Raw genomic sequence first — 23,934 nt, 5'->3', positions numbered from 1 at the left:
ATGTTTAGGGTGGTGTTGCTCAGTAGGGGCAGTGCTGACTTCAGGTGAGAGACCATGTATATTGGTCTTTTCCTTCTTACTTGCAATGATCTAGAATTAAGGAGGAAGTATTTTACAGAAAGAGTGGTCAAATACTGGAATCATCTACCAAGGGAGGTGGTAGAGTCACCATCCCTTGAAGAGTTTAAAAAAAGACTGGATGTGGCACTTGGTGCCATGATCTAGTTGAGGTGTTAGAACATGGGTTGGACTCGATGATCTTAAAGGTCTCTTCCAACCTAGAATTTCTGTGGTTCTGTGTGGTTTAATGGCTAGTGATTTAAGCTGGTTAAGTGTTTTAAAACTGATCATTTTCCTAGAATACCTGGCTAGTTGTGTGAGCTGAAAAGAAGCATCAAGTATCCCAGCACATACAAAAGAGTGGATCAGGGATCCATCTGGCTTGGATGTTACCTAACCTTAAAAAATTGGTGTTTAATATTTTTTGCATCTCCCATTCACACATTGAAGTATGATATAAAAATGGAAACATTCTTTTCATGCCTCTGAAATAATATGAGTAAATAAGTAATAATTCAGAACTGTGGCTATGACTGTGCAGGTACTAAGAGCAAAGGAACGCAGAGAAGCAGAGTGGCTGGATGAATTTGGGGGTGTCTCAGAACTGACAGTGAAAAGACACCTGGGAAGCTGATAAGGTGAGTAATATTTGTCATGTTCTTTGGAGATTTATGTTTTCCTGTGGTAGGTGTGTCTTCCAGCCAGTCACATTATGTAACAGCACAGAAATGCTGACCTGTTACTGACAGAGCTTGTAGCTCAAGAGGGTGCTTTGCAAGTGAGCCAGTGGTACTTTTTGATGTGAATCTCAATACTGCTTCTTTGACTGCAGTGCTGAAAATTATTGTCTAAATTTTTGTGTTGCCTTACAAGGAAAACTTCTGAAAGCCATTAATAGCAAGTGTGTTCTAGTGCTTGAACAGAGGCCAGAATGAAGTTGGATTGAAGGGCATTTTGCCCTTGAGTTAAATGGCACTTTGGAAAATGCTTATCTGGTATATATTGTGCAAACATGGGACTTTAAGGTTCCCATTGCAGTGGTAAGGCTGGATCAAAGGTCAAGGTATAAAAATATGAATTACTATGAAATTGTATCAGATATAGGTAAAATATGCTTCTGAATTTTGTAGTATTTGAAATAAATTATTTTTTTGCTTTCTAAGTTTTTGTTTTCTGGCAGATAAAATTTTGAGGCTACCTAACATTTTTTAACTAAGACTGCTAAATATGATTATTGAAATTCATGGGCCCAATCAATTCTGTAACTGTTTAACTGAAATACAGCTATTGTGGGTATGAATCTTGGGTCAGGGGAAAGGGTGTGCCTCTCCTTTTTACTTTTGGTGGTTGTTTTATGCACTTTCTATAATCCAAGGGGCAGTTCATTCAAAATAATAGCTCTCATTGTGCACACAAGTAACAGATAGTCTTTAAATGTAAAAATCTAGCTGGAAATGGACAATTGCCTTGTTCTGTCCCATCAAAACCACACATGAGCTCACTTTACTAGGTTTTAATTTGAGTTGCTATGCTTTTTAAATGGATAGAGGAAAGACTGGCATACAATATGTGGCACCCAACAAAATGAGAGAACCAGTACCCTTTTTGCTAGAACAGCTTTACCTGCAAGCCAAATAATTACCTCCATGTGAAGAGAAAAGTAGTTGGAGAGGTTGTGCTGCTGGTTTGTTTGGTTAGTTGAAAAGATTGTTGAATGTGTGCTGCTGTGGCCTAAATTCTTGGTTACTGAGAAAACCAAACTTGCTCTGGAGGAAACTTTTTTGATTGCTGAAGACATTATTGGGGCACATTTGACAGTGAGCTGAAGAGAATACAGCTTCAACCAAGTTATCTTTCTCTCTTCTTTCCTCTGTTTCAGATGTCATCTCTACCAAGGAGGGTGAAATGTGTAGCCAAAGCCCCTACATCAGAAGAACTACCTTCGTTTCTTAATTCGTAAGATAATTTCTTTCCTTAGCATTTTTTAAAGGGTTATGCTAGGCATGAGCAATTGCATGAGAGCAATAATCAGTTTCTAAGAAGTTGATTAAAAAGTTTTCATGCACAAAGCTTCAGTTATAAAATGCAGATTACTTAGGCTTCTTCATGCTCATAATGAAGGTGGGATGAAAGTGAATTGCCATTTGTCCAAAGAGTCATGTGTACCATGTGTGTATACATCATAAAAGTTGGTAGATTGTTTAAGCCATTAGCTCTGCAGCAGTGTGGAGTCTCTCTACCTTTCTGTTAATTTTTCCTGGTCACTTTCTTTCATGCCAAAATCCACTCAAGACTAGCTCACTTATGTATTTTTTTTATTCTTCTCATGAGCAATATTGTTGATTCATTTGTTTTTCAGGAGCTCTGAATCAGAGGAGGAGGAAGAGGAGGAATGGGAGCCAGAAAGCAAAATTGCCAGGAGACCTCGTTTGCCAACGAAAACTGAGGCAAAAACTAAAAAAGCTGCTGCTCCACGATCAACTGTGGCCAGCAAAATGGTCAGGAAGGAAGCAATAAAAGAGGAAATGGTGAGTATCTATAAGCAAGAGACATTTAATTGCTGCTCTTGGGAAGTAGCATGAGCAGATGTTCTGACTCTGGTTGAATTTGTTGCCTGAGTCTCATCAGCTGATAAAATTCCACTGTTCCTGTGAATGTTCATTATGGCTTTATTTTGCATTGAAGTGTCCATGATCAAAAGGTCCTCCTTGAAAATTTTGGCCAATGATAATAGGATGTGGTTTTCCCTGGATCACTTTCAACAATGTAAATAAAAAAATGCCTCTGTTCTCTCTGGTTTTGGTATTGCACTTTCGTCTTGTACCTTTTCACTCTTTGGGTATCACAAAAACAAGCAGCCTCTTCTTACATTTCCTTGCATGGCTGTTCAACCCAGTAAGGATTGCAGTTTTATTGTTACTAATATAGAAGAGAGTTATATTGAAAATTAGATACTTCTGTATCACATCATGACAGAAGCCAGTCCTTCTGACTTCTGAGGATGATCTCTGCAGAAAGTCAGTGAAGGTGTGGCTTGTCCAAGGTTAAACTGTATCTTGGAAGACCAGATCTCAGTTCCAGTTCCCATGCTGGGAACCTAACACCTGAGAAGTGCTTCCCTACCCTGCTGTTTCCTGTTTTGTTGACATGAATGGAGGCAAAGATTGTAGGTCAGTGTCTTCTGAAGGAAGGTCCTCTTAAATTCTTTGGAGGATAATTTTATTTGAACTTAATCAGAGGTCTGCTGTGTTTGTCTTGTTTCCTCCATGCAAGATATATTTCGGGTTGCTTGATTTCTGGCTTGGTGTTTTGCTGCCAGAGACATTACTTGGGAAAATGCTATCTGGTAGCAAGTCTTTTTAGAGTTGAAGTGAAATGTTGAAGCACTTTGTAGCAGTCAGTGCTTAATATGGCTCTAATGTCTTTCTGGCAGGATGTATCCTTCCCTATTGCACCTGTAGAAGATAATAAAATGCAACTTCTAAAACCTAAGGAAGAAAATGCAGGCACTAAACCAAAAAGTTTAAATCGAGCACCAGAAGTGCCTAAGAAAATGGAAATAAATGCATTCCAAGGGAGAGACCACAACAGTTCAGTGAATGATGAAAAACCCTCAACAAGTGTTCCTGTAGTGAAACAAGAGAAGTGCAAGGAAGAGTCTGCATTTGATGAACCACCCTCTAAAAAGATTAAGTTGAATGCATTTCCTGAAGGAAAGCCAGTTAAAAATCTGGGAGGCAAGAAAATAAAAGAAGAATTTGAAATGAACTGGGATATTGTACAGGTATGAGATTTTTTCCTTGAAATGAACTGGGATATTGTACAGGTATGAGATTTTTTCCTTTTCTGAGGTACCAGTGAAATTATTTCCTGCATAATTAGCGCTTACAGTCTTAACATACAATTTCAGTCCTCTGAAATTGTTGTTTAACCTCTGCTTAGGTTATCATAAAATGTGTATAAATATAGGTGTTGGTTGGTAACTGTCAAACTTTTGCCTCATTCTGAGATCTGTGATTTTGGGTGTCCTTAGAACAAAGCTTACCTGTAACAGTTTGTGTGGTTCTCCTGTATGAGCACATGGGGTTTTTGGTGGATGTACACAACTGAAGCTCCCATAGGAAGGGATGCTGACAGATTTGGGATGTTTGTGAGCAGTTTTACAACTTAGTATTTAGTCAGTGTGGATCATTTAGTTGCAGAGACCCATTTGAGAGTGTTTATCAATTTATGGTTCTGTCAGGGAAGGAGATTTGCATTCCTCACACAGCAGTGACAACAAGGGAGATACCGTCTTTGTTTTTGTAGGGTTTTAACTTTGAAGCCATTCGGGTGGAGGCAGTTTTAGCATAGCTTTTGTGCTGGAAGCCTGGGTGTGATCATGGAAGATTTTAATATGAATAGAATGGAAATAGATAGGAAGTATTGTATTCATCATCCTTAGTACAGTCTGCTTAACAAAGCTGTAAAATTTTGTGGGTTTTCTCACATATTCCTGGAAATACATATGAGGAATTTAATCCTTCTGTGTACTCTAAAAGGAGTGAATATGATTGTGCAGGTGTTACTTTTTTAGGCTTCAGAAGGAAACTTTTGAAAGGCTTTTGTATCAGCCCTCTAGGTAGGGTATCTGCTGTAGTGAAGTGCAAACAGATCTTCATGGTTACCATGTTACTGAGATAAGCTGCTTGCATAGGGTGTCAGTGATTCCATATTGATACCCTATAACTTTGGAAACTCAATTTGTACAAAATCAGGTTTAACTTTGCAAGGCTTGGTTTGTCTTGACACTGGCAGTAGTATTACTAGTTTCCTGTTACTGGTTGAGTGGGATTTGGATCCGCTCTGGCTTTGTGGGTTTTGTTTGTTTAGCTGAACCATGAGGTATGTCAGTGTTGGCTTTAAAAAAAATTCCAGGAATTCCAGGTTTTCTGAGTTGCTGAGTACAGACACATAACAGCATAAGCTGCTGTTTCTGCTTTGTTTTATAATTTTGGTTTGATTTTTTTTTTCCCTTGGTTTGTTGTTTTTTTTTCTTCTTCCCAAGAGGTGCTGCTTCCTGCATTTTTTACTGTGGTTACAAGTTTCGGGAAACATTGGTTGCTGTATTTTGGTGAAATGCTGGGTGTGGTGGCTGGATGCCTGACATCCTGTCTTGGGGAGGACAGTAGTGTCTGCTGGCCAGTGCAATGTTCTGGGAGTGGTTTTGAATGCTGAATGAGGGGCTGTTTAAAGCAATCTACCATCTCTCTTAAGTGTGTTTGGTTGTTGTGTTTGGGTTTTTTTCCTCTCCTCTGCCAGGCCTTGTCAGAAACAACAAACGTTGAACCATGGGTGTGTGCCAACTTGATTTGGCTCTTTCAAGAGGAAAACACGATTCCTTTCATCGCTCGGTACCGCAAGGAGCTCGTCAATAACCTGGAGGCCGACGCCCTGCGGGAGGTGCAGCACGCCTTGGAGGAGCTGCGGTAAGTGAGGCTGCAGCACGGCAAGGGAGCTGGGTGGGAGCTGAGTACCAACTGCCTGCTGCTCCTGTGTCCCTTGTTCTACCTCCTTGCACACACTTCAATTAATAAAGTAAAGGAACTAGTCAAGAAAATAGTTTAAAATTGCTCGATACCTATCTAGGGTTTTGTTAGGTCTTTGGCAGATTGGGTCTTTGTTTTTGCTTTTTTCTCTAAGTAGCAAGAAATCTAGAATTGTTAATTGCCAAAGAAAAATGAATATCTTAATTTCTTTGCAGTATATTAAAACTGCACAGAAAAACTTGTACTTAGAGTGGTTAATAGTTGCTAGAAATATGTAGCATGATGAAATGGAAGCTCCACTTTTAGAAAAAGAATCATTAGGAACCCTTGGCACCCTGCTTGGATCAGGGAAGCTTCTAGTGAAGAGCCCTTCTTAGATTGGAGTGTACCAGCAGGTGAGGTTAAACTATCCCAGGAAAGAAATGATCAGCAAAGCTTGTGACCATGGATGGGACTGTTTTCATTGCATCTTACTTTTGAGTGACCCTGTGTTCTTGAGATGGCAGGGGAACAGACTGGTCAGCTGTTCTGTCAACTTGGTGTTGTCCTCCTTGTATTCCCTGCTAACCCCTACCAAGAGATCCTTTCCAAGGAGGGAAGGTGGCCTGGGACAGTTCTTGTCTTAACAGATAGTTAAATAATAACAGAATACCTCTGCTGCTTGCAGGTGCTCCCATGTACCTTGCTGGAGACCTAGGAGTTTAAATCCGGTAGCCTGTACTTGATACTGCAGAACTGTTTTGATGTGAATTGTATCTGTAAATTGTATCTGTATCTTGTATCATCAGTGTGGATCTATTCTAGGGCCTTTTTATTTGGCTTCCAGGCCAGTAGTATTACAGAAATGTGTGGAACAGTAATTACTCTTAGTGTTACTTGATGATTTTTCTTAGAACTACCACAGGATATTTTGACACAGTTTTAAACAACCTGAAGAGAGAAAAATGGTTAGAAACTTTTAAATTATCAACTTGGTTTGTTGAAGGTTAACATGAGATACACTGCTGAAACTCTCTGAAACCCCTGAAAATGGTAATGGACGAGGTCACTCTGAAATGTAACTGTTAACACTAATCTCTTGCATTTTAGTACCGTTGCAAAGAAGACACACACAATGATACAGAAGTTGAAGAAAGAAGGAAAGTTATCCAGTTGCCTTTTAAAAGGATTGCTAAATTGTAGAACTTTGGAAGAATTAGACCATGTGGTCAGTACTCTGGTCTTTTTTAGATCAACCTTAGTTTAAATGTAATCTTGCATTACTGAATAATGCATAATATCAAGTGCATAGCATGATTGAAATACTTTGCTGCTTTTTAATAACTGGTTTTCTTTTGTTTGTTCTTTTTGTTATAAGTCTGCACCTTATAAAACTGGGAGTAAAGGTACCAAAGCCCAGAGGGCCAAGCAGTTGGGATTAGAACCTGCTGCTCTCTCCCTCCTACAGAATCCTGTGGAACTCAATCTTTTTTCTTACATTAGACCCAACACCAAAGGTAAGTGCTGTGCTTCTTTGACCAGTAATGTTCTAAATGTCCGAAAATATTTCGAGAGGGAAATTACTTTAATGGTTCTGATGTTGCTGGAAGTTAGGCAACTACTTGAAATTCAGTGATTTTAGCAACATGTGATAACATGTTCACACCTTTAATGTCTCTTCTTCAACCTTTCTTCTCTCTTTGAATTGCAAATAGTAATAACTGTGGTAAAGAAATGACATAATTTTGGAGACCTTATAGTTGACATCTCTATTTACTGGTAAGAGAGAGGGAACCACAGCACACACTTTATACCTTTCCATTGTTCTACTTGTATTCCTGAAGATTCAATGCTGATTGTACAAGAGGTTTATGCTCATAGTCTGTGCAGAAGGAAATGTCACCCAGCAAAGCATATCTTAATGAAAATTGGCCTAGGGGATTGGGAGTGAGCAGGGGAGTTTGTGTCTGAATGACAGTAGGGACTGGAGAAGATGTAATTTCTGTAATTTGAGCAAGAACTTTTAACAGCATGATTGTCATGTATAGATTGCAGAATTGTGTGTCTTTGTGAATGCAGTTATGGGTGGATCTGTAGGGGGCAATCTCTGACAATAAAATGTGAAGATTGTTGCAGCCCTCTGTGTTATGTTAAAATAGAGATGTACTTCTATTTTTCCCTGCTCCAACATGTACTTTTTGAATTTCAGCAAAAAGATACTGAACCTCCTTAGTAAGGCTGGCTCTGACTTTTCCCACTTCAGTTTATTCTGCTAATTTTGCAATGAAAATCAGTTACCAAATATTCTGGTTATTAAATTACTGCATTTCAGCATACATCATAACTTCATACAGCAGTGTATTGCAGACATATATCTGACTATTGTGGTGCAGTCTAAAGAGCCAAAAAAAATCTCTGTGAAAATTCAGATAAATTATTTAGAGTATTTTCAAAAGGAGATGCTGTTTGTTGCACCAAAAACATTAGTTTTTGGAAACCAGTACACCTATTTTCAATTCTGTGCTAAAAATAATGCTGCTTAGGTTTATATAATGGTCTGCCTTTGAAAGACATTAGAAGTTAGATACATCTATGAACTGGGTCACTTTTATCACTTTGGGAGCCAGTTTGACAGCTTATATACAACTTGAGATCAGAGTGGTTTTGGGTTTTTTGGTTTCTTTTTAAGGAATGAGCCATTTGCAGTGCAGAAAAGTTTTCATAAAATCTTAATATTTTATGGTTCTTTTAAATTCTCAGTGTTTTTCAACTTATCCTAAAAATAAACTGAAATAAAAACATCAGTTCATGTTTCAAGGCCTGACATTGGAAAGTTCAAGAAGCAGGCTAACCAGAAAACTTTGTTCTTCTTTTCAGTTGTATGCAGGGTCAAAAATTTCTCTAATTACACAAGCATGTGCTGGTGGACACAGTAAAGTGCCTCTGTGAGTGGTGCTTGTTGAATGCGAACTTTCTGATTATTTCTCAAATTCTGACTTGTTTGGGCCTGTTCTGTCTCATTCAGATAATCTACCAGAGTGCCTCAGTCTGTGTTCAGTATTATGCATGTCTTCAGATTCCCTTAGCTTTTATTCTGACATCAGTTCTACTGTAAGGAATAGTAACTCATAGATGTAAGGATCCAAAATTTACAACTTCTGATAGGTTTAGGCATTTACTAATGTATTCTTATTCTCATTTTTTTTTTTTTTCCTTTCTGGCAGGTAAGTTAAGCTTCCTCGTCTTAAAAAGGGGCAAGATAAATTTCTTTATAGTGTGTAACTTTATATCCTAATCAGAAGCAGGGTTCTGGGCTCAATGAATAGGTAAAGCTGTGCAAGCTGTTAAAATCGTGTAAATAAAGCTGTCCATTAGGCAGCAGAGTGAACAGCAGCGTGTGTTACAGAGACAGTTAATGCTGCAGCTGCCTGCTCTAGGATTCCTGCTGTTTGGTCTGAGGCATTCATTACTGACTTTTGCTAGAAGCAGAGCTAGATATATCAAATTAAAATACAAGATGTCTGTTTTATTTAATTATCTCTGCTTCTGGTCTAATTTAATCCCTTTGCTAAGGAGAATTATGTCCTTCTTCTTTTGGCCATTTGAAGGAAAGAATGGGTTCTGTGTGTTGGAAATTAACTAATGATTCTGTTATCTCTCCAGAGAGATGAAGACATTGATAACTGCATGTCTTTGAAGACATTTTATAACTTCAGTGTTTCACAGGAGAGGTTGATGGTATCCTGACCTCAAAAGTATTGTTGTGCAAACTCCTGCTACAATGCAGTGGAAATATAAAACTATTCCACAGAGAAAAGACAGGATTACCTGCAAATAATTTAGGCAGTTTTCATACTGGTAGCAAAATATGTAGACTTCTGCTGCAGTTGCCCATTTTATTAAAAAGTCAAAAATTATATTTAATTTTTTCAAAAATGATACTTAAATATCCAATTTTACTATTGCACTATTTATGTCCCAAATGTCAAGACCTGTTAGCATCCAAGTAAAAAAAAAAATTCTCTGATTTTAATATAATTTTGACTTAGAATAATGTATTGGTCACTTCAGGCTCATTAAAAGTACCATTTCAGATGTTTTGGAAAGGAAGCTTTAGTTGAAAAAAAATGTAATTAATTAGAATTCCTTAATCTTTGCAAGTCAGTCAGATACCTTTAATCAGTTTCCTTTCAGCTTGCATATATTTTCTTAATACTTGTGCAATTGTGTAATTCTATTAGTTTTTTCTGTAATTATTAACTGTATATTATAATGACTGCATAGTCTATAATTATTTTTCTTCTAAGGGCTTGCAAATATCCAGGAAGTAGAGGCTGGAGTGCAGCATATTTTAGCAGACATATTTGCTAAAGATAAAGATGCACTGGATTTCATCAGGAAATTGTAAGTTTCACTCTTACTTTCTAAACTTTCTTGCTTACATGGTAAAATGCAGTCTCCTAGTGGCAGATACAGGACTTTTTGTTAATGATGTGAAAACAGTGTTCCTGTGAGATGGATTTAGGGCTGTTCCTGTGTGTGTTCATCAGCCCTTCTGGCTGTCAGTGCAGTAGAGGTCTGCTGTGAGCATGGTGTGGTGCTGTAACTCCCAAAGAATGAAAAAGCCTGTGCTCTGCCCTGTGAATAGCAGATCTTCCTTGCAGTTAGTGAGCCATGAGGGAGTTTTCCCTCTTTGTGCTTTCTTCAAGCTGTAACTCTTCAGAAGTGAATCTGCTTAAGCTCTTGCTCCAACAGCTGACCTGACACCAGTCGGTGTAACTAGTGTGCAGTGATGGTTGATTTTGGCATTGGTAGCCAATAAGGCAAACAAATATGACTTGTTTTTAAAGCAGGACTTACTGATCTTTAATTGTGTTAGCTGAATTAAAGTTTTCTTAAATTACCTGATTTCAGTGTTGACATGTCTGGGGAGTTGGTATGACAAGGCAATAGTCACTTGTTATTTCATTTTGTCTGCTGTGTGCAAGAGAGTTAGAGAACACGCACCACCTTAGCAATGTGCAGAGTTGCTTTGAAACAGCAGTGTGATAATTTCAGTGAGGGAGGTTGTTTTGTAAGGGATGTGCTGTCACTACCTGACTGTCACTTTCATTGTTTTGACCACTGGAAATTCCTTAGTTGAATCTCAGTGCTCTACAGATGAATCCTGTTCATCTGAAGTGTGTTGTATGTATGATAATCACAAGGAGCATGGACTGCCATTTTTTTGCAATTTCCCAAAATTTATGTGAAGTTTAACCCATGACTGAAGTGCAGGTGGTGGCTTTTGAGTTTGCATTCCTTTGAGGAAGAGGGCTGTGAGCAGCTTTTCCTGCTTGACTGTCTTCTCTTGGTGAATTAGTCAGTACACATTATGTCACCTCAGCATGAAGTTATGTCATCCAGTTCTGCAGGTAATTGCAGTTAGCATCACTTGTAATTGAGCAGACTCCAAGCTTATTTTTTATTTGATCTATGCAGTAATGACTTGTTACGAGTTTCATGCTAAAATATAAATATTTATATAATATTATATAAAATATAAATGTTTTTATAAATATAGATATAAATATCTGATTTTCTTCTATGCAGATGCCAGCAAAGGTACATTTCCATCCAGTCGACATTGGCAAAAGTGTCATCCAAAAATGGAAATGAAAAAGATATCAATAAATTCCAACTGTACCATGAGTTTTCTTGTAATATAAAGAATATTCAACATCATCAGGTAAAACGTGAAATGTTAATGTTTTTTTCTTAGAATTCTAACTGTAGTAAATGTTGCTTTGTTTTTGAATTGTGTTGCTTAAAATTAATTCTAAAGATACTTTCTTTTTTCTTTACAGTTATCAGAGGTATTAGAGCCTTTCAAATTCTTGAAATGTAGAAATCAGCTCTTGATCTCTGTTTTAAGAAATAGAGCGAACAACTACTATTTAGTACCCCAAAAATCAGTTTGTTTTGCAAGGCATCATTTTTTTCTTTTGTGGACCATCTTTGGTTATCCTAAGCCCCAAGTTTAGACTTATATAACTAGATAAAGAAAGGAGGGCTGAAGCAAACAGAGAAGCTGATGGCTTGACAGCTAGGCTACCCCTGTTACTGAAGTTCAAAGGCAGAATTGTGATGCACTCAATGCAACTGTCAAGAGCTCTGCACTAATTCACAACTAATCACCAAGTGAATTGTCTCTTGTTTTATTTACTGTCACCTAGCTTAAAAAACCAAAACAAACCCAACAAAAAGCAATTGAAAAAACCAAATGATAATCCCAAACCCAAAACAAACCATCTATCATAGAAGACAGACCACTTACATGCTTCTAACTAGAAATGTCCTTTTCCTTTAGAAGGCTCTGATATGCTCTCATTTTCTTCTGTGCTTTCCATTTTAAACCGGAGTATTTTGAATTAATTAGGGATAAATTTATTATTAAAAAAGTTCAAAACATGGATAGGCTAATTTTTAAGCTGTTTTTCCCCTTTCTAATATGAAAGGTATTAGGTGAATGACTAAATAGCTACTGTTGATTTCAATAGGCTGTTCTTGCATAGATGTTTGAAGAGGTACCTGTGTTTTTTCTCTTTGTAATAGCTATGAACATTTATTCTCCTTATATTGATAGTTATTTGGTGAAAAGTTGCTTCTAAAGGGTTGGGAAAAGTTGATAGAGCAATCTATTGGCTACTGTGGTGACATTGACAAAGATTGGTGGAATCATCATGTTATGATGTATGGGTTCTTTTGTGTCCTTTTTTGTTGAAGGAATAGTTGAGCTGGGAAAGAGTGTTTGGTTTTACCTGCTCTCACAGTGGGGAATACCACAATGTTCACTCAGTACAAGTTGCATAAGTGTTTCCTGGGATGATGGTATCATTTAGTTCTTGTTCAAGGCATCCTTTTTTACTTAAGGAAAACTGTTGCTTAGCTGCAGTGAGGGCTAAAAACTGTGTTTCCCAAACCTGGTCAGCACTTAGGTTATGTGGCTGCACTGTTTTTTTATCCAGGATATGTGCCCTTAGTTTGTCTCTTTGATGTTACAATTAGCTCAATCTGCTTTGGTTTATTCTTTCCTGTGCCTGCTGCTAATCTGAATACCTCTTTCTTTACCCATTCTGGCTCTTCAGAAAAGAATAAGCACTGATTTTGCAGCTGGCAGTCCTGTAATCACAGTTTTGCACACTTACATGCTGCCTCTTATCTGTCTATTTCTGCTATCAGCTATTCTAATGCATTGGATATTTCTGTATTGTGAATTGTAGAAGTCTGAGTTGCTTGTGTGTCAGTGAGGTTTCAAGGCTCAAGGTGTGACAGGGCTCTCTGTACTGGTTGAGCAGAAAATGTATTTTATGACAGATTCTGAAGCAACATGTAAAATCTGCTGTATTGTAAATATACTGTAACTTTTCATGTCTGTTTTTAGTTCTTGGGTTCTTTCTTCTCTTCTCAGTTTCTATCTTTCTCCCTTTTGTATTTTGATAATGAAGTAAGGAGAAAGTTGTTTTTCTTCCTCTTTATCTGCCATTTCTTCATTAAGCTTAAGCCCTGCTATTGTACTTTTGAAAGTCTTTCTCATCATTTTCATTTTCTTTGTCACTTGACCTTATTACCCTACTGATGCAAATTGCCATTTTTTAATGTCGTTATTTTCTTGGGTTATGACCATCCTTTTCAATACAGAAGTCTTTATTTTTTCCTTCACCTAAGACTGTGGAGAGAGTTCCTTTGTGCATTTAAAAACTAGCAAAAATATTTTCTTTAAGAATAGAGTTCAAGATGTCTTCAAGAGAAGTTCTGGTTTGGCTCAAGATTATTAAAAGAAGCTTATACCTGGAAAAGATATAGGAAAGCCTGAACCCCAGAGTGATTTATATAATTTACTAATCCCCAAGAACATTATGTTAAATAGGTGTGTTTGAGGAACAGTTGTAAAACTTACTGCTTTGAAGACCTTCTCAACTGCTTTCATGGCTGCATACAGACAAGTGTTCTGAATGCCTTTAGGCAGAGGCAGAAGTCAGCTTCAAATGTCCTCTTTATAGAGTTGCAAACACAAGATTCCATAAAATACTGCACTGAAACTTGTCATCACCTGAGTATGGAAGTGCAAGTGATCCTAAAGACCTGGTACAAGCCTAACTCTGCTCTGGCTTAGATGTGAGTGTAGGGGATGCAGAGTAGCCTGGCATGTCTCCTGTAGGAAAACAAAGCCCTGGCAGCTGTGGGTGTGCCTTGCAGCATGTGTTGCAGTGAGATGAAGTGCTGTGCAGTAAGCTGTGCTGCAGCTTGGTCCTGCTGTAGCTCTGGGTTCCTTCCCGTGCCACTGTCATTTTCTTTTCTGAGACGTGTCATTTTGTCTTGTTTGAGTCCTGAAGTAATCATGACTGGTGTGGAGTCAGGTTGTTTGAAAAAGTTAAAATACTAAAACTGTAATGAGAAAAAAACTTTGTTTTAGTCAGCTTTAAAAGCTGACTCCAGATTTTGACATGGTCAGATACCCTGTGGATGTTTCCAGCTGGAACACTTGCTAGTGGGAGGTTCAGTCACAGCTTCTTCCTTTGGCAGCAAGGAGAACCTGACTGGACTCCTAGGACATAGCTGAGAAGCAATACCAACACAGTTATAACTAAGAAATAAAAAATCTTTCAAGAGTTTGAGTTTTTGACTAATTGTAAACAGTTTAGTGTTTGTGTACGCCTTGGGGTTGCGTTTCTTTATTTGGAGATGACTGAAATAGTGGGAGGAAAAGAATTCATGAATTAAGTGTAACATTAGAGGCAAATGTTCTATTTTCAATCTCATACTTAAAAAGGAATTGGAATTTAAAGTCCTTGGCAAAGTGTACAGAACTTATTCTGTGAGTTTAAGTCAATATGCAACATATAAGAGTTGCGCAAAATGAAGCATGTTGTGGTTTTAGGATAAACAGAATAAGGTTTGATGAATCTTGTGACTGGATCATATTGTTGTTCTTGCTTTCTCTGAAAAATGTATGTTGTTTCTAACAATCCTTGCCCTGGATCTGTTCCAATCTCATACAAAAACAGTCTTTTTCCAGAAGTGAAGACTGCTTTGTGACTAGAATGGCCAGATTTTAACCTGTTACTTAAAAAACCAAACTAAACAAAAAGAGCTTTATTATATTAGAGGGTGAAATTAAATAATTCCATTCTTAACTAAGCATTTATTGGATGATTATTCTTCTCTGAATGTATCACTTAGAACAGGATAGGCAGATTGTTTGAGAGTAAAAAATATAAATAATATTAGTGACTGCATTAACAGCTGCTTTAAGTTCAAGTGACTGACACATTCTGCAGATGTAGTGCCAGGTAACAAAATGTGATGCAAATATTGACCCTGCTGACAACATGCTGAATGATGACATTATAATTCTATCACATATATTCTCTGTTGTGAGCATCACTTTGATTTCATTTTAACTTGACATTTAGCTTTCTCTCTTTTTAAAAAGTAAAGTCAGAATAAACGTGAAAGCATTTGATTTGTTAAAATGTGTCTTTCTAATTTCTACGTGAAAACATTTGGTTTGGCAGTCAAGGTACCAGATGCTATAATATTTCACATGCAATCTTTATTATTAGCTTTGTTGTTCAATGATATGTCAGGCCTGGTATGTCACAGGAGCAGTAAGGCTGAGGAATATAAATTGGTACTATGTCCTGGAGTCATTTTAAACCATTGTATTTAACATATGTGACATGTCTGAGTTAGCTAGTGATTGAATTAAAGTTCATGATTGACACAGAATGCTCTGTTGTGACAGTGCTCAGGGCCTGCTACATACAGCAACATGTGTAGTCATACAGGAATGTCAGCTTCCAGCGGGTTTCTTTTTTTTTTTTTGGTATTTTTCTACTTTAAAATACTTGAGAAGGAAAAAAGAAATCTAAAGATGTGCATTTTATTTGCTTCTGAATATTATTCTGTTTCTAAAATCCGCTGGTCAGTGAAATTTCATAGTATTGAGGTGAATATTCAGTGTCTCCATAGTGAGATTAGACTAGGAGTTATCCACCAGAATCCTCCAGGATCTGCCACTTGTGGTTCTGGTTTTAAATGTAGAGTCATAGTCTTCCATTTAAAATTGAACTAACTCTGTGTAGAGGTAGCCTGTATACAACCAAACTTAGCTTTAGATCCTGACTTTTAGATCCTGACTGTGGAGTTAAGTACTCAGAAGTACATGCATATGGTTTGAGGCAGGAGTGTTAATGTAAAGAGAGGGAGTGTTTACATCCTTTTCTGTTATTTGTGAATTAGGCATGAATAACTAAATTCATCCTCTTTCAAACTAAGCTGAGCACCTTTGTGTCACAAGTTGTGATTAATAACTTGTTTAAAATTTGGATTAATAATGGGCAGGAAAATGGAATCTGAAGCATAGAAATAACTTCTGAGTTTTAGTTCTGATTAAAATCACTCTTTGATTAATTTCTTGAGTTTTAATTTGGGTTATTAAATAAGATTATTCCACCACCACAATTCACGTTGTCTTGCATTCTAAGTGTGTTTAATCTTAAACTGGATCCTAAGATTGCAGACTCCAGGAAAAATGTATTTGCTCTGCCATGGCATGATTTAATTTGTGTTTAAATTGTGGATGTTATCTGTACATTCTTGTACTTTGTGAACTGATTTACTGTACCACCATCCTGATTTGCTACAGAATGTCAAGCAAGTGTGTACACAAATGTTGATAAGTTTATCTTTTGGATATTTTGTGTGTCATCTGTCTCTGCCATTTATGTTTGCACTCAGATTCTGGCCATTAACCGAGGGGAAAATCTGAAGATCCTGACAGTGAAGGTCAACATTCCTGACGGGGTGAAGAATGAATTCTGTTGGTGGTGTGTCAATGAAAGGTCTGCATGGATACGTATTCTTACAGAAATCTCTTTTTTCTATAGACAGATGCATACTCAAGTGTATCTCATATGTCTTGTTACATTAAGAGAACAAATTAAAGAAATATTTATTAGATTAGATGAAATTAGCAAGTGGATAATTCTTACTCTGTATTTCCAACTGCTGTAGCATTATGCTGAAAAGATCATGCTTTGGGCTATATTTGCAAGTTCTGACACCATTCTTCAAGCAGTTGAATTTTTTTTAAACATATGCAAAAGCTGATGAAATGTGAATGTATTTTTAAATTGTAATATGTATCACATCCAGTAGCCTTTACTGAAAGGACTTTGTAGAATCCAAAAAGTATACTCAAAACTTCAAAAAATACCTTCTTATGCCCAATTGCAATGATTAAATAGGGCTATGTAAGATTCTTAGGTCTGTGAAGTACATAACTTCAAGTTTCAGAAATGTAAGGAATTACATGTTTATAAAGAACTTAATGGATTTAACAGACAAACATAAATGTAACTGCTTTCAGTGCATAGCTCTCACATATTGTGTGAATCATCTCTTGCATTTTATACTCTTTTTAAGTTAGACAACTGGACTGTAAAATCCTGATTCTTTTCTTTCTTACTGATTTGTTCATACAAGTTGTCTGGGATTTTTAAGCCTGTAGTGAGATGTTTAGTGTTGCATAATTTTCAAGGTCTTTTGCAACAGTTTAGGTTAACTATATGTATTTTGTGCAATATCTGTCAGTTTATTTTTTCTGGGAAACTGTACCTTGATGTCCTCTGCTGGAGAATTATTATGATCCAAACAGTGCATCTTCCTTGTGGGTATAAAAAAAGACTTTCTCTTTCTCACTAGTTTGAAATATTGGGCATTGTTCTGGTGGTGTCTTAGAAACTCCTTCCTTTGTATCCTAGGAATGGATAACCAAAAGGAGGGAAGAAAAATAGGGAGAATTGCACATTTTAATGTATAAAACTGAGTACAGTGATACTGCTTTAGCATGTATTTAGTTTTCACAACAAGTCCAAGAAATGGATGTGGTAAAAATGTTCCTTTTCTGTGTAGAAATTTAATAGGGCTGTTTCTCTCTGAAAGGGAAGAATAGGGCTCTGAAAGTATTAAAGTATTTTTTGGCCAGATACTTTTGCTCTTAGATCATATTGTTCTAAGTAACCTTCTTTGTTTCCAGGAAAGTATCAGGAGTCACAAACACCTGTTTCTTTCTACTTTTAGTACCTGTAACAGAATTTCTGTCCTCCCTTCAAGCTGTATATTCTGTAAGCAGAACATAGCTGTCAGTTTTGCTTTTACTGCATCTATGATAGAATTTGGAAGCACTGTGGACCACAGATAATGGAACAGCTTGTCACTGCTACACAAATAAAAGTGGGATGTAAATTGAGATATTTTTGGTTGGTTACCCTTTTGTGAGTCATCCTGGGATAAGAAGAATATTGACCTTTGAAGTGAATACTTATTAATATTTAGCATTCACAAGGCTATATATGCTTATTAGTTTTTACTATTTAAGGACACTTTCCCACCATTATAAAACTTCTGAAGGAATGGTTTTAATCTTTGTGCATTAACATTGAGGACAGATTCTGATCTTCCTCCTGAGACTGACAACTGTGTTATCAAACTAACAAATAGTAAATGTGTAATCTGCCCTGCAAGCTTTGAAATGGTTGTCCAGGAGTGGAATTTGCATTATTTTCATAGCATTGATTTGCTGGTTAGACCAGAAGGTAAATAACTTATTTTTGAGTCAATGGTTTCAAAACTTTGCAAAGATATTAACCAATTTGCTAGAAATCACACACACAATCAGTTGCAGAACCAGAAATGCCAGCTTGCTACAGAATTTGGCCAGTATTTTAGCCAGAAAACAGCATCACCTACTGCCCCGCGGATTAGTAGCAAATGTTCTGAACTGTTTGTATTCTTCTGAGACAAATTTTTTAGCATTAGGTACTCCTGCAGTAGAAAGTAAGTTTGGAAGACTAGAGCTCCTTATTGCATTGCGCTCTGTGTAGATGCTAAGAATATTGTACATTTTTTGCAAGTTCAGAATGTTTATTAGCCTATATAAGCATCTGTTTCCTTGCAATTTGGGTTTGTGTAGAAAATTCAGGAATATCCTTATGCCTGGCCTGGTGATTGTATTTTTCTCCAAAAAAATGGCATCTCTGTGGTTTGACAGTGAACCTACTTCCATTAACACTAGAATTCTACTGGTCCCAAAGACTTTTTTGTGAAATTGAACAGAGAAAAGTGATCAGTGAGAGAGCCAGAGAGGGGCTGGTTAGCTGGCTTTGAGTGTAGAAACAGCATGGAGTTGTTCCCAAGTGAGATGGGGTGAGAGTTTGTTCCCAAGTGGAATTGCAGCCTTGAAAATGAAATTTGATGTTTGATGATGTTTTTTGAGTTTCCAGTCAAATATCTCAGATCCTGTGTAAAGTCCATGGTACAGGCCTTAAAGACTTGCTTTGTCTGTGGTTACTAACTTGTTACATGTTTTATTTCATGTCATGGAGGAGCACAAAGCTCTGCTGTTTGTCCTTCAGGTCTAAAAGCCTAGCTGGGCTCTTCCTGGAACAGTTATTAATCAGTACTGGTGGTTCTTAACGTGGGCTCTGTTAATTCTGTTTATGTGTAGTTCCAGCCTCTGGTGTCTCTGTAGTCTAAGCCATTTATGTTTGTTGTGGTCCCTATGTTTGTTGTGAGCACTAGGACATGGAGAGCTGATGATCGGAGTAAGATGATACTATTTGTATGGAGCTCTTTTAAAATTTGGCTTCAAAAGCTAGATCTTGATTAAATAATCAAGAAGAAATCTGTTCTTAGAGGGAGGCTTAGCTAGGCTGTGATGATCTTTAAAAATATACCCGCATGATTTTGCTTTGTGTTTTGCAGCAAAGTGAATTTTTATTTTCTTTCAAGAAGTATTGAAATCATTAAACTACAGTATTTGCTACGATTGAACTTGCTGTTTTAATGTTTTCTCATTTGCAAAAACTTCTAGCAGAATGTTGCCTAAATTTTTATTTATGTATAGGCAGGTAATAATATCTATTGTGATAACCTATTTACAGAGTTTAACTGGCTTTAATGGATAAAAGAGAGGGGGAAACAGCTGCCAGGTTTCCAAATTGATTCTAATTTATGCTGAGGATGTTAGTCATACTTGCACCTGCAAAACCTTCATGTTTATAGAATGTGATGGTAATAAGAGGATTTAAAGCCTTTCTCAGTTTTATGAAAGTGTGGAAAGAGTCTCTAGTTACAAATAAGTATGATAGAGCTATTTGCAAAAATTGTTGGCAAAGTGGTGAGGTCATGTGGCTAAGCACTGAATTACAACCCTGAATGTTGTAAAACTGAATGGTGAGCTTAATTCTGTTCCTGTGTCTCTCTGCTCAATGCAGGGTTGACTCCATCACATATTTCTCAGCTATTATATGCACAGACACTTAGAAAAGCTGTTTCAGGAAGTTGCAGATCCCCTTAGACAACTGAAAAGCTGTCTGGGTAGGAGCAGTTTTGAATTCTCAGTATTTGAGTGGCTACAAGCAAACAAGATCTAAAGTAAAATTCAGTTCTGTTTTTGCTGCAGCTGGACTCGTTATGACCATAATTCTTGCATGTTTCATTTAAGCTGTCCAAACAATAAACTTAGAGAACTTGCACGGGTTTTTAAAAATATCTATGAGTGTCTCCCATCACAGTTCGGGACCCAGGCACATTAAATAATACAATAAGTGAAGAAAACTCTGAGCGTTATCAGTATTTTTAAAACTAATAAAAAACAGATGGACTTTAATAGAAAATGTCAGTAGTATATTTCTGTTTGAGTATAATATATCTGGTTGCTTCTCCTTCCCCTCAATCTCTTCTCACAGGGTGGATCATCTCAATGAGTCAGTTCTGCTTGTTCAAGGACTCACACACACACCCCAACCCACACATCTCCACACCCTCCTTCATGGAACTTTGCCCTCAACAAAAAGATCAATGGATTAAATATCTAGGAAGCTTTGAGAGTGAGGTGTATTTTACAGCAAAATTTGAAGTACTTGTTGTTACAGTTATATGGTTACCATGCAGTCTACATAGAAAAGAGTTCAAGGCTTCAAAGAGTTTGGCTTAGAAGAAGCTGGAAAACAGTCTTATTTTTGTTTGGCATTGTTTATTTAATTTTCCCTTTTCCTATATTATTATTTAAACTTCAAATGTATTAGTAGCAGGTAAAAGAGAAAAACATTTTTAAAGTTTTTTGGCTTCTGTGGTTTAAGAACTGCTGCAAAATTAGTAGGAATTCATTTAGAAGTTGAATAGAGATACTCAATGCATTCCAAGTGAAATTTGAATTGGGTTTCATTTATTGGCATTAGTTTAGCTCCTTCATCTCCATCTGTCCATAGTTGCCTTTTTTCAGTCATTCTGCAGTGACAATCACAGAGGATGTTTAGGAATTTTTTTTCTGATGTAATGAGGAATAGCAAATAATGCAACCCTAAAGGTAATATGGAACCAAGTTTTGTTCAGTTACAATGAGCTTTGACTTCTCAAAGTGGAGAATGTGTTTTTTTTTTTTATGTTTTCTTTAAAACATAAACCATTATTGTGTTCTAAAACCTAAGAAAAGATAAGCCTGTCCCTTGTATGGTATTAGAACTATGAGCAACTTCTCATTCCTTTCATATTTGACTCATGATTTAGTTGCCTAATTATTGTAGTAATTCTGCAGTTTATAGGATTTAACAATGTAGAAGCCTTTCTGGAAAGTTCTTTTTTTATCTAGTTGTTTGCATGTGTTCTTAAAATATTTTTTATTTTTCTTCCAATCTTTTGCAGATGGAGACCAAAGCAATTTTTAAAACCAGACTTTATGAGGCTACTACGGAGTTCTGTAGAGGATGCATATAAACGCCTTATATATCCTCTTCTCTGTAGGGAATTCAGGTAAGACTGGAATAAATCTGTATTTTCATATTACTGACATTTTTTTTAGCAATTCCCTCCCCAGTGTTTTGTTAGACAATTATTTCTCTATTTGAAAATATCAGCATGTTTCTAATCCTCTGTGCTTACAGAAGAAATTAACTATGATTTCTGACTATCAGAATTTAACTCTATAAAACCAGTTTAGGCTACAGTAGAGAAATCATCTTTCTGTGAAGACATTTTACATGTAGTAATGTAGTAACATTAAATGTAAAACATAGTAACATTTTACATGTTTACATGCTTAGATACTTGTACATTTATTTAATTAAGTACAATGTAGAACTATATTATCATGATAATTTTATCTTTATTCTTGTAATAGCATAAACCATGATGTCACTAAATTTTTCAAACGTCTCTTCATGTAACAGCAATATTACTGTCAGTGACTTCTGTTTGGACTCACTCTCTTTTACCTGTCTAATGGAATTCAGCAAAGTATTGTTGAGGTTGGAAGCACTCCTCATGTTTGCCAGCTGCATTTTGTGGCCAATGAATTAGTTATAGTCTGATAGTATTTTGTGAGTGTTGTGATGTCTCTAGAGGAATCAGTAAACTTATTACTGGTGATACTGTAGTAATGATGTCGTTGGATATCATGTCACTTGTTAAGGTCTGTAATATTATTCCACATTTAAAGGAAACTGAAAACCTAGTATCAAATTAGCATGAATTAAATAGGGTATATTATGGTGTAGTATAAGAGTTTACCATATAGTGGAAATTACTGAATATGTCCATTAAGAGTATTATCTTCTAATGGCTAACAGTACCAGAGAAGCTCCTCAAAACATAGCATGCTTCATTCTGGCAAGGCTATCTGATATGTGACCTAAATGTTAATGCTTATTTTGAGCTATTCAAGATGAAATTTATCCAAGAGCCCCTGTTTCTTGGACCAGAGATGTTGAAATGACTTGTATCAAAATGACATGCTATCTAGTACATAAAATCAACAACCACATTAGGAAATGTTTTTTTCTGTACTTTCCTGGATGTGCTTTTGTTTTTGAATTGGAGCTGTTTTCTTGACACCTTTTCATTAATATCATTGCAAGAATGATCTCTGTTCTACCTCCCTGAAAAGAACCATCAGCTCAAGGTTTTAACAGCATGTCTTTTCAGTGGTTTTTGAGCATCTTCACTACAGTATGTTGTGTTTACTTATTGCTTTGCAAGCAAGATTGCTTCTCCTCTTTTGATTAGTGAGCCTGGTCTTTTGTTACTTAGAATTTCACAGATTCTAAAAATACTGCTTTCGCTTACTATTTTGTGACCACAATACATGTAGCTACTCTAGGGGGAGGCACTGTGTCTATTGTGGTCAAAATGGTGAACATCTCATGGTGGAGAGTTCAGTTGTTGGCTTCTGTCACTACAGTCTCTACAATCAAACTCTTTCAAAATAAAGAAAAATACCTACTTTTTAGTGGGGTTTGGTTTTAAGAAATATAGGGGTGCTTCAAGGCTCTTTTCTTGTATTTTTATTCAGTGGTTTGTACTACAGGACTGTTGTGGCCTGTGTTGTGTGTAACACTTTGAGGACTGCTGGAGCAGTAGGTTGCTGAAGGTTTTCTGTTCTATTAATCAAAAGGGATAAAAAAACCCAACTTCCTTCCCTACTACTTATTAGATGTAGCTCACAAGCAATCAATGAGAGGAATACAAAGTTTGCTGCTGGTTCCTGAGGGTATATCTGCTTAGGTTTTACTCTTTATGATGCTGTTGTATGATTGGTGGAGTTTGGATAGGAAAATCTGAAACCTCTCCTGTAGAGAGGAACTCAAAGCACCTGACAGTATGCTGGTCCCTGACCACTTAACCCTTATCCTCCTCCTATTTTCTTTCCGGGCACACCAGGAGCTGTTTTTTCCGACTCTTGCAAAGGGCTGCTAAAGTATTCAGTACCTCCTTTTAGCATTATTTCCAACCCACCTCCTGCTGTTCTTTTTTCTTTTTATTATCATTAAATGTTGGAACAGAAAGTTTCCAAGAATGTCTTGAAATTGCTGGTGCTTCTAGTGATCAGAAGAAGAATGAAGCTTGCCAGCAAGACGATTACCTTATTTATTGTTTAATTTCCTTTCTTCCATTCTGTCAGATGTCATTTCTTGTATCTGGTATAGTAATGTCCACTGTTGCTTTTGGCTCTTTCAAATACATTTTATCTTGTTGCAGTACTGCATGGAATGATTCCATCAGGGTTTCATGCAGGTGATGTGGCATGGGCATATTTCTTAATGGATGATCCTTTCATAATTTTCCATGCTTTCTTGCAGAAGTGCTTTTTCTCCACTGTCTTCAGGGACGCAAACATTTCTCTGTATATTTTGTTTCACACCTGAAGCTAGTTTGCAGATATTTTTCCACAGAAATGTAATTGGGACTGTGGAATTTTAAATCTCAGTTTAAAAACTGCATCTTATAACATTGGAAATGGAAATGAATAGATCATTATTAGGTT

The 23,934-nt window shown here is 36.7% G+C and overlaps 1 protein-coding gene across 2 annotated transcripts in view; it reads left to right on the top strand.

Annotated features, from left to right (window-relative positions):
- SRBD1 (S1 RNA binding domain 1) overlaps positions 1 to 23,934 on the top strand; it is a 124,201-nt gene that overhangs the window by 4,599 nt on the left and 95,668 nt on the right. For both annotated transcript variants that reach the window (XM_059468112.1, XM_059468114.1), the window contains exons 3-13: positions 602 to 698; positions 1,940 to 2,016; positions 2,420 to 2,588; positions 3,494 to 3,844; positions 5,362 to 5,528; positions 6,678 to 6,795; positions 6,946 to 7,084; positions 9,875 to 9,971; positions 11,160 to 11,295; positions 16,350 to 16,453; positions 21,318 to 21,425. In XM_059468112.1, coding sequence (XP_059324095.1) covers positions 1,940 to 2,016; positions 2,420 to 2,588; positions 3,494 to 3,844; positions 5,362 to 5,528; positions 6,678 to 6,795; positions 6,946 to 7,084; positions 9,875 to 9,971; positions 11,160 to 11,295; positions 16,350 to 16,453; positions 21,318 to 21,425 — 1,466 coding nt within the window. In that variant the 5' untranslated portion in view covers positions 602 to 698. The remainder of the gene's footprint in view (positions 1 to 601; positions 699 to 1,939; positions 2,017 to 2,419; positions 2,589 to 3,493; positions 3,845 to 5,361; positions 5,529 to 6,677; positions 6,796 to 6,945; positions 7,085 to 9,874; positions 9,972 to 11,159; positions 11,296 to 16,349; positions 16,454 to 21,317; positions 21,426 to 23,934) is intronic.

This window comes from Ammospiza nelsoni, chromosome 3 (genome assembly GCF_027579445.1).
Source record: "Ammospiza nelsoni isolate bAmmNel1 chromosome 3, bAmmNel1.pri, whole genome shotgun sequence".
NCBI lineage: Eukaryota > Metazoa > Chordata > Aves > Passeriformes > Passerellidae > Ammospiza > Ammospiza nelsoni.
This window is presented reverse-complemented; position numbering and strand designations above follow the sequence as displayed.